General features: G+C 41.2%; 1 protein-coding gene across 5 annotated transcripts; it reads left to right on the forward strand.

Moving 5' to 3' along the window:
• The first annotated feature begins 438 nt into the window (after positions 1 to 438).
• Positions 439 to 10,702, forward strand: LOC308332692 (uncharacterized protein). 5 transcript variants are annotated; one of them, XM_080788705.1, is made up of 11 exons: positions 439 to 529; positions 621 to 727; positions 830 to 900; positions 3,046 to 5,086; positions 5,244 to 5,334; positions 5,745 to 5,793; positions 6,588 to 6,703; positions 7,113 to 7,251; positions 7,434 to 7,530; positions 7,968 to 8,054; positions 9,122 to 10,702. In XM_080788705.1, the coding sequence occupies exons 4-9, from the start codon at positions 4,975 to 4,977 to the stop codon at positions 7,488 to 7,490; spliced, it is 564 nt and encodes a 187-aa protein (XP_080644831.1). In that variant the 5' UTR covers positions 439 to 529; positions 621 to 727; positions 830 to 900; positions 3,046 to 4,974; the 3' UTR covers positions 7,491 to 7,530; positions 7,968 to 8,054; positions 9,122 to 10,702. The 5 variants fall into 5 exon arrangements, with proteins under 5 accessions (XP_080644831.1, XP_080644832.1, XP_080644834.1 ...); XM_080788706.1 differs by lacking the exons at positions 621 to 727; positions 830 to 900 and having other exon boundaries at positions 502 to 529; XM_080788708.1 differs by lacking the exons at positions 439 to 529; positions 621 to 727 and having other exon boundaries at positions 777 to 900; positions 7,957 to 8,054.
• Positions 10,703 to 11,412: the final 710 nt, after the last annotated feature.

Here is an 11,412-nt window from a genome sequence, read left to right on the forward strand (position 1 = left end):
CAGTGTGATCTTTGGAAGTTCATTGATTTTTTTTAACGTTTTGACATTTTTAAACTTATAACAAGAATTAACTTGATTTACTTGAATGTTATACTCAAAGTCAAGAGAGGCTGAAACTTTTCATAGTGGAATAACGGCATCTGTCCTGTCCGTACAGTGTTTATGTGTGTGCGTGCCGTGCATGTTTGTGTAAGTGCTGCATATAATATACTGTACAATATATCATATCACACCAGATCCGAAGAGTTCTGATGATCCTCATGGGGGCTCCCCGCAGCCCACGTTTTACTGATGTCTGTAAATGGGATGAATTACTCCAGTATGAAAGAGGCCTGTCCGTGTGTTTGCTAATACAAAAACTGCTTAATTGATATAAGTGTAACCCCTAGAGGGTAGTAGAGTCCTAAGTGAGACGTATATTTAAGAATGTTCTGGACAGGCAGATGACAGGACGTCAGTTGTGGGTCTCACAAACGCCGTAACGTTCATGCGTTGTGAGAGGTATGCTCGGCTGCAGACTTGTCATTTGGTAAGCCTATATGCTCCTTTTGTAAGCCTATATGCTCGTTAAATATGTTTTGTATGATCTATTCTAAAAATGAGAGTATTGTCATTGTCAGGTCTACACCACACTTCTGCAGTGCGCTGTAGTGTAGCCTGGGAGGTTCACAGACAAATGTTTGGGGTGTGGCTTCTCCATTCGGTGTAGGACATTAACGTGAGGAATGTGAGTAGCCTACTGCCGTATGTGTGTTTGTGCAGGGCAGAACGATGGAATAATGTGCGGCGTTCAGTTGAATGGTCTAACGCATGTGAATCATTGTAACAGCTACAGGTGGAGATGTTGGCCTGTATGACGCCAGTGAAAGACAGTGCATGTGTTTAGAGTTACGAGACCTGGTAAGGCGATACTTTTGGTTGTGTTGCCTAGTATTATGATTTCTGTTCTGTATTATTGTTGTTGCTATCATATATTATTCTGCATGAAATGGTGACTGTTGGCAGTGTTGGGCATTATATGGGATATATTGTAATCAGCCCTTACAAGGAGTGCAGCCTTCTCTGTCTCAGCCCTGAGTCGGGTTGACTTGACTGATGAAGTGGTAGATTTAGTTTTTGCTTTTGATCGTTTTGACTCATTTGACACATTTGAGGCACTGTCATGGGGTTCCACACTCATTTGTTGGTTTTGTTCATTTACCCATGTGTCAACTTCATCCAAGAACTCGTGAAACACAGTTAGTTTTGGTTCATACCATGTATCATTATCATCCTTCTTTGTCTCGTGAGACAGGAGATTTTGAACCAACCCATGATAGTGAACGAATTCATCCAGTGACATTTTAAATGAGGCAACATCATTATTAACCTCTTTCACATTTCCACCCGTTGAACCTCTCTCATTTTACGAGTGCAAACACCAAGTTTCCCTCTGCGCGCCGCGTTCCACATATTGATTTATCATCATCATCCGCCGCGGCGGGGTCATGAACCTCCTCCCTCCATATTGTTAAATCAGTAATGTTCTCCACACACAGTTTGAGTTCGATCAAAGATTTTATTTGATAACCTCCCTTTGATTTGATTTCTCAGTTATGCAAAGCATTCCTTTTCATTTTGCTTTTCATTTAGTTTCATTTCAAAGCATCCATTTTATTATTTCCCAACATCAGCGCAGCATTTATTTTTCGTTCCAATTAATTTCAGCGCATCCATTTCCCAACAGCGCATCAGCGCGCAACATTTGCTTTTCGTTTAATTCACTCCAATAAAGCAGCAGCGCATCGGCGCGACATTTCATTCATAATTTGAGCAGCAGCTCCTTTGTTTTTATAGCCTTGGGCTAGGCTACTACTCACGGCCCGTTGGGGAAACAACTTCAAGTCCAAGGTGAGGTTGCCGTCAATGTCGCCGTTTCCAAGCCGCTTGTATAGTTGTGAAATGTGGCCGTCCTTTACTACCGCACCATGCGGAGTTTGTTGACTAATATCGTGGCCTTTCTTAGCAAACAAATAAGGCCACTGTTGGTCGGGGTGGTGTTGCAGTCTATTGTTATATTACTCGCGTCGCCTCTCTTCTTGATTGAAATAGCCTACTCACGGAGATCGGATTGTTTTTGTCAGAACAAATCATATTTATTTCTCCTTCTCATAACATAAACTTTGTATTAAAATAAAACAAAAAGAGCCTGTGGGCGCGGTCAACAAACTGTGAGCTTCCCCGTCTGTCACATTCTCTCCCAGCAGGGAGTCACCTGTCTGTCATTGCGTGCCTAGCACCTACAAATCATTTCCCAAAAAGGGGAGGGGAAACCTCCATTCAAGCCATCAAATTCATAGCGCGATTATAATAATTTAAATGACCACAAAATAAACAATACATATAGCAGGCAATAGATATCAGATTAAATGCAAATTATCATAAATAGAAAATGGCTCTAACAAGTAGAGTTCAGCTGTTTGGTCAATGCATAATGGATGTAGCTATTCTGTGCACATTACTGACTCTGGTTTGTCCATAGGTTCAAGTTGAAACGGCCCTGTAAAGGACTGTTGTCCCTTTTCCTTATTTTATTAATGCTGTATTTTGTGAAACAACCATTCTTCCACATTTTATAAGTCATCTCAACTGCTACTTTTAACTACTTTTGATATACAAATAAAAGCCTTTTGTACCATATTTATAAATAAAACTATTATGCTTGTACCATACTTCTGTATCCTGTCCGATCTATTTATTTGGCGGGGGTTACATAAGCATCAAAGCAATATTTTAAGTAGGCCTACTTTTTATTAGCAAGTGCATTCCATAGCGCTGGACCACACATGGACATCATAAACCTGTGACGGGAACAGTTCCTATGTAGTAAAAAATTATATGAAAGAAATAAAATATTTAACTGGTTTATATTTTACAATTTTAGTTATAGATGGCAAGTATAATGTTAAGGAATATTTGTCTTATTAGCCAGAGATCCTTTTAAAATGTTTCTATTACTGTGAGTGATATGGTCAGCTTCTGATGTCTTTCTTTCTTTCTTTCTAGATGTAGATGGAGATGACCGTAGATGCTGCTGGAACACTGAACCTGGTCTCCTGTGTGAACCACCCCATCCTGGCTGGCAGGCTGCTAAGATGTCCATGTTGACATTATGAGTGTTTGTATAGAGAGAAGCATGGCTGAAGAGCTTTGCATATCAGTCGTTTCTTGCTGCTGCCAAAGTCAAATTGTGATATCTGTAGTGTTTAGTTCATGGCCGCTTATGAGATGTAGATATAAGTACACCTGACTGGTGGAATAGCCTTGTGATACATACTGGGTGTGCTCTTTGGTCGTTCACAAAACAAACAAACAAAAGCTACACAAAATGCCACAAACTCACTAAAAGCTGCACAAAAATCACACATCAAGGGATGTCCGACAGTCAGTGTTGGATATTGTCCAACTCCTAATTGCCGATATCAACAGATACCGATATATATATATATTATATGCAGGCCTTTTCCAGTGGTGGAAACATAACTCAAACTTTTTACTTAAATAAAAGTAGGCAATACTGCAATATAGAAATACTCCGTTACAATTCAACATGTACTCGAGTAAAGGTACAAAGGTTTTGGTATAAAATGTACTTAAAATACCAAAAGTAATTATTAATAATTACTCATTATGCAAAATGTCTCATCTAAAATGATCTAATCTCTCACAAGCTCACATGTGTCTTATTGTATTGTGAGCTTGTAGATGTTTTTAATGTAAAAGAATAAAGTAAAATTAAGGGTTAGGGTTATTCATTTTTAATGCCTTTATCGGACGATAATATCGGACATCCCTAACAAAAACATATATCAAACGTGTCAATACATTTCAAAGAATGCCACAAGTGGCACTAAAACTTCACCAATAAATAAAGAAACATCCACATGTTCCATAAATTAAATGCCACAAAGGTTTGCCGAAAAAATGAAGAAATTACAAAAAATAAGTTTCTTAAACATCTTCTGCCGTATGTCCATAGAACTTCAGCTCTGTTGCAGCAAGCCAGTACAATGTGTCATTGTCTAGGTCACCTAAGCCACGATCACCATTCGGTGGCCGGTATTTGGGGCAAATGGTCATTACGTGTTCCACAGTCTGTAGTGGATCCTCGCATTCACAGTGGGCACTGTCCGAGATGTCCCACTTCTGCTTTGAGGGTTGTCCACTCCTTGCAGGGGAGGTGCTGGCAAAGAACATATTTGGGGTCCTCGATGAATTCCACTGGTCCCTCTGTCTTGCCTTCACCCAGGATGCCTTGGAGGTGTCAGCTGGTGTTGTGTGGAGCAGTTCCTGGGCCTGTGTGGCAAAGGTCGCCGTGACTTGGTGTGTGTGTGTGTGTGTGTTGTGGCAAAGGGCACCGTGACTTGAGGCACGTGTGCTGTGGTGTCTCTGACGACCTTGTGGAGGAGATGGCTGGGATTCACTCAGCTGTGCCTTCCCGGTGAGGGCCAGCGTGGCTGCTTCTCGTCTGACCTCTGTTGGAGTGATTCCAGTGAGAACAGGCAGGCAGTTTGTTTGGGGTGGCCCATCCGGTGTTGAGGGCAGCATCCAGCTTCTTGACATGAGAGCTACGGCTCCAGACTGGGACACAGTACTCGGGTCGTCTGCATAGCCATACTTCATTGATGTTGTTGCAGGGAGGTCATGGATGTAGCTGTTAGTGTTGAACAGCAGTTACTGATGTGGAACCGAAAAGCTTCACAAACATGCCAAAAAATTCTAGTTTTGAACCTTTTTAATCTAGTTTATTTTCAAATAAATTTGTTTTTACTGTTTTGTGAAGCAACTTTGGGTACCTTGAAAAGTGCTATATAAATTGTATGTATTATAAAAAAACAGACACACAGCAATTGTCGCCACACAGACATCACAAATTCCTATTGGCGGCAGCAACAAGTGAGTGATGTGCAAAGCCATTCATAGAGTATAACCACCATGTCTTCATTCCAGATGCTGCGAGGCTCAACCGGAGCCCCTACAGGTGGACATCTGCAGTTCTCGCTGTCCATGGATGAATCTGCATGGGGGGCTCTGAAGGCGGCTCAAAGTAAGAAACCACTTAGACTTTTCTATTACTGCGAGTGGTATGGTCGGCTTCTGTTTTAAATGTTCTCTATACATTTTGTGTATGATGTGAAAGGACACGATGTACGTATATCTGGCTCTTGGTCACTTAAATTAATCTTTTGTTCTTTCTTTCTTAGGGTGGATGGGTCGTGGTAGACGTCGTGGAAGGACAGAGATCCGTTCCAAAGCCTCCCTCCCGGGGGCTTCCTCAGAGGACTCTGATGAGCTGTGAGTAGGAATATTTCTTTTTGGGATGGATATCTGTTGTACTGTTATGGTACGAAGTATAGCATGGCAGTATGATTCCTCCTAGTGGCACTGGTTGAATGTCTGTCAGCTCTTCAAGCTAATCAAAGTCTTAATGACACTTTTTTTTTAACCACTTCAACCCCAGCATCTCTATTCTGGGGGGAGCGTTCAGCCAAATTAGCAGATCTACAAGCTCACACCGCATTGCAACGTGTTGTGAGCTTGTAGATCTGCTATGTTTGGCAAATCAATTTGTGTAGAGTGAAATTGGAGCATATACCAAATGCTCTCTTTAAAGGTCTGTTTTATCAAATCTATAGAGGGTTTAAGTGGTTCTGAATATGCAGCTCAACAAAAGCTAATTTAGTCCTTATTTCTTTCTTTCTTAGGACGGAGATCTGTGTAGATGCCGGAGGACTTCGGACCTGGGCCTGCCCGGTGAGGAACCGCACAGTAAGAACCGCTCTAGGCCTTTCACGATTATGAGGTTTCTTTTTACTGGATGATTATTGTCGCTCAAATAAATTGCAATTAAATATTTAAGTGTGGCCCGGATGGTTAGCTCAACTGTCTGGGCACCTATGCTGCCAAGCCAGCCGGACGGCGTGCTGCGGGTTCGACTCCCGACGGCCTTTGCCGTGTGTCACTCCCCATCTCTTCCCCCTTTCCTGTCTAGGAATTTCAACAATTTAGGCAGTTCTCACATCCAGAGTGACTTACAGTAAGCAACAACACATAGTAATGCATCAAATTCATAAACAATTGTCATCAAGAATAAGAAGTATAGACTATCCAGACTATTGGCAGCAACAACAAGGGAGTGATGTGCGAAGCTCTTTTCTATGAAGCCATTCATAGACGATAACGGCCATGTCTTTCTTCCAGATGTACTGCAGGTCTCTCCAGGAATCTGCATTCCTCTGAAGACGACTCAAAGTAAGACCCTGTTAGGCCTGTCAAAAAGAACCCTAACTGAAACGTTTATTACTGTAAGTGATATGTTTAGCTTCTGTTTAAATGTTCTCTATAAATAAAAGTTATGTATATATGTTGTGACAGGATAGAATATATATCTGGCTCTTGGTCACTCTAATCAATCTTTCTTTGTTAGGATGAAGATCGCGGTAGACGTCGCTGGAACGCGGCTGCTGGACAGGGAGTGCACACACATACACACACACACACACACACACACACAGGCTAATTTGGTGTGTTTTTTTTTTCTTTGTTAGAATGGAGATATCGATAGACGATCTGATGTTCCCTGGACAGAGATCCGTTCCAAAGCTCCCCCCCCCCCCCCCTCCCCCCTCCCCCCGGGGGCTTCCTCAGAGGACTCTGATGAGCTGTGAGTAGGAATAGTTATTGCTTGTTTCTGAGGATGGATAACTGCTTCTGTACTGTTATGGTACGAAGAATGGCATCATTTACAGTAAACCAAATGTTTTAAATATTTTAGGATAAATCTAAATGTTAATAGTCAATATCTCATATCATGAGCGTACCTCTTGGTCTTTGTAACAACTTGAATACAAATTACAAAAGATGTTGAGGACTGTACATGTGTTGATGCCTCCTAGTGGCACTCTGGTTGAATGTCTGTCAGCTTTCCAAGCTAATCAAAGTCTTTGACACTTTTGTTAACCACTTCAACCCCAGCATCCCTATTCCGTTCAGCAAAAATAGCAGATCTACAAGCTCACACTGCAACGTGTTGTGAGCTTGTAGAGCTAATGGTTTCTTTCTTTCTCTCTCAGGATGGAGATCATAGACACAGCTGGAGGCTGGAGAGATGGAGATCTGCAGGTCTGTCCATGGATGGGAGGACGGAGGACGGAGATCTGGGTAGACGCTGGAGGACTTCGGACCTGGGCCTTCTCAGTGAGGAACTCAACGGTACGAACCGCTTTAGGGTTAGGGCTTTTTTAGGCTTCGTAAAAAGCCAATAATCGTCCGTTGCCGATAATTGGTCGATCCCTATTCTTAAACGTTACTGTAAGTGCATGTGTATGTTGTGACTGGACACGCACGCACACAGCAAAGCTAATTTGGGGTGTGTGTCTTTCGTTCTTTGTTAGAATGGAGATCTCAGCCGATGCCCGAGATCCGAAGCTTTCCCTGGGTGTTTCCGCTGAGGACTTCTGGGTCGCTGGGAGGCTCGGACGGAGCTAGAAGGTTCGGTAGACGCCACTGGAACCTGTTTAGGCCTGTCAGAATTTAAGGTTTTATAATGGCCGATTTTAATTGTCGCTCAAATAAATTACAAGTAACAATTTAATTGCGTCATACTAACATTCTAAATAAAACTTTGGCTTTTGTAGGCTTTGTAAACAAAAAGCTGCACATGGCATAATTCAATAACTTTATACACTAAAAAAAGAGAAGTAAATTACAAAGTGACACATTTAGAGCTTGTAGATCGGTTGCTTGCATTATTTCTTTAAAATGTTTGACAATATATGAACATTTTCAACATGGAGACGATTATGACTCTAAAAAAGTATCTCAAATACTTGGCGATTAGGTAATTGTGACAGGCCTAAATCCTTCTAGTTGTGTTTTTTTATATCATGTTCTGTAATCAGTTAGGGTTGACTATAGACTTTTTTTAGGAACAAGATCATCATGCCGGTGAAGAGCACGTTTCTAGCCGATGGAGCAACTATTTCTGATCACCTTTGGCGTTACATCACAGCAAGGTAACTATACAACACACGCACACACACTATGATCATGACATGACATCAGCTTGTGACTGCAACTTGTTCCTGTTCGCAGATGACTCGGCACTGCTAGTCTCGGACAGGAACAAACTGCAGGTTGAAAAGGCCCTCAGCTATGAACTCGGTAGAATCTGCACCTGGCTCGCTGATAACAAACTATCTTTACACCTGGGAAAAACTGAATCCATTCTCTTTGGATCTAATAGTAATCTCAGCAAGGCAAATGGCTTCTTGGTTAGAGTTGTTGACAATGTTATCACACGTAAAGATGAAATTACCTACCTAGGTTCCATCCTGGAGGCTAATCTTTCCGGTGATAAAATGGCCACCAACGTAATCAAAAAAGTCAACCAAAGAACAAGATTCCTTTACAGGATCTCCTCACTGGTCAACAAAAACACCTTGAAGACCTTAACAGGAGCCCTCGTACAAGGTTTCTTTGACTATGCATGCATCTCCTGGTACCACAGCACCTCAAAGGCCCTTAAAACTAGGCTCCAGACCTCCCAAAACAAACTGGTCAGGCTCCTACTTGGCCTCACCCCCCGAACCTACCTCACTCCTGCCCACTTTGACAGGCTGGAATGGCTTAGGGTCGACGACAGAGTACAGCATCTTGCAATGGGTCTGGTCCACAAGATTCGATACACCACCAAGATACCCATGTACCTGTCTAGATACTTCCTTTATGTTAACGAAGTCCACACCTACAACACCAGAGGGAGTGCAACGAACCATGTACAACCCAGATTCGGCACAAACAAGGGACTAAATTATTTTCACTCCTATGCCACCAAAATGTGGAACGCCCTACCAACAGTCATTAAGACATGCCCTTGACTCCCTTTTTCCCCTCACTGTATAAGTTTATTTTCCCTTTTTACCTCCTTTATGATGAATTCCTGTTCTGTTCTTTGATTATATAGAAGTGTCTTAGAGTTTGTGCTTGACATGTACTGTAATTCTGCAAACTGTTAATAAATATTTCAATCAATATTGTTTTATGAACAAAGTAGTAATGAGCATTTCTTTCTTTTCTTTAGGACGTTGCTGGTCTCCTGTGTGGCTCCATCTGGAGGTCACCAGGGTTCTGAGTCACTCAGATCCTGACTGGTAGTGGTGATATGTAGATGTGATCAATCAGGGCTCTAAACAATAAAATAATAAACCAATATAAATAACTAGATAATAATATAAATAAATGGATAAAACGAACGATAAAAAAATAGATTATAGTAAAATAAAAGTAAATTAAAATAGTAAAATAAAAGTAAATTAAAATTAGTAATACATAAAATAAAATTAGTAATAGCATAGTAATGGATAAAATAAATATAATTAGTAATATAGACAATAATACATCAAATAAATTAAATTATCAATATAGTAATGCATAAAATTAGTAATAACAGTAATACATAAAATAAATAAATGCATAAAAAATAAAATTAGTAATAACAGTAATACATAAAACAAATACAATTTGTAATGCATGAAGTAAAATTAGTAATAACATAGTAATACATCAAATAAATACAATTAGTAATATAGTTATACATAAAATTAGTAATAACATAGTAATATATAAAATACAATTAATACATAAAATAAATTCAATTACTTTGTTGTTGTTATAGAATGACTTAAAAAAACAAACAAAAAATATCAATCACATCTACATATCACAACCAGGCTATATTGCCAGCAGGCAGGTGGACTGTAGACTCACTACAGCTGTTGCGTGGCTAGTCTGCGATCCGCGAACGTCTCCACGCTGGTTTCCTAAATGAGGGATATAAGTGCTGTTGGCACTCTGGACTCTGAATTCTGCGATCATGTGCTTCAGAAGAATGATGCTGCGTCACCTGTGCGGTGACAATTTCCGGTCTTTGGAAAGCTGTGACGTTTGCAGCTGTTCTGTCAAGATGGCCAATCTGCAAGCTGAGCTTGAGGATGAGATGTGCAATAGCCTAGTGCTTTGTGTTTGAGCCCTGTGCAGGAGCTACAAGACTGCCGGTTTGGATTGCTCTGTGCAGTTTTAACCATGTGACGCCTGCAGCACACTGTCAAGTGTGCAGGTGGACAGTTCTGAGCGGACGGCTTCGCCTTGTTTGTTGTTATAAAACTGTGGTGACGCTGTGTAACGTAGGCCTGAGGGCGGTTGCTCTGATAGACTTAAAGAGAGCCTTGTAGGAATTTTTTTACCTGATATGTGATTTCAGGGTCGTTTCGCCTACTTCTACGTCCGGAGAGTTGTGATATTGGTTTTGAGTTCTTAAATGAATAAATGGGGGAAATGTGGAATGCTTGTACATTTAAGGACGTCATAAACCAAGCCATGAGAAGCTGTTTTCTGTGACCTGTGACATGTGTGGTCTGGAGGTCTCTGATGTCATGTGTACAAGACCCACCCACGCCTGGGGTGGGGGGGTAATAATGTATTTAAGCTGAAGCCTGACTGAGATGTGTTGAGTCAGTACGGTGTTCCATTGTAACGCTTCACTGCTGTCTCCGTATTCGAATACATTCTATTCCAATACTCAATGAATTGTGTCTGTCTCATTATTGATGTTTCAACTATATGTTATAAGTGCTCACTGACGGATTTCTTTAACAGTCACAATGTGGTGTACTTTGTTTTGACCCAACTGGCCTCCAAGGAGAGGCGAGCATGGAGCCGGACATCTGATGATACACGAGAGAAGACGCCATAGTCAAAAAAAATTGTAATATAAGTAATATGTTTCATGTTGATTGTAATTTATGCATGATGCCATATATCTGTAAATATTCATTATTTTCTTGTTAATAAATTATTGCATTTATACCCGGGTGTCCATTATGTGTCCATTACCCTTAGATCGCGCCGCCGCGGATTTATTTATTTCCCAAATGGTCTAAAAATGAGTTATTTAGCATACTTTTACCAATGAATTAGCTTATACACAGACAGCAACTGATTAGCCTATTTTGGACGATATGGGTCTTTTCTCGAGTCGGTGTGTAGTCTCACTATAGTCTGTGTAGATTACCCGGCGGTGTTGCTGCCCCTCCCGGGAGTCGCGGCTCATGGCTCTTCATAGACGGCACAGAGACAGCAGTCACTCCGCTGAACGTGTCGGTGTTGCTGCAGTGGTGTGAACCGTGCGGGCACTGGTGGTGGTGCTGAGTTCTGACAGCCGAGTCACAGCTTCTTCTTCTGAATTACTTTATCTTTGCCTTGGAAAATACATTTTGCGTTTTGCTGTTTCCCAAAACAAACCAGCGCGCGCTACTGTTTGCTACAAAGCGACTGGAAGCGGACGAGGTTTACAGACATACCAATAGTAGCCAA

This window comes from Protomyctophum bolini, assembly GCF_963924005.1.
Source record: "Protomyctophum bolini genome assembly, chromosome: 18".
NCBI lineage: Eukaryota > Metazoa > Chordata > Actinopteri > Myctophiformes > Myctophidae > Protomyctophum > Protomyctophum bolini.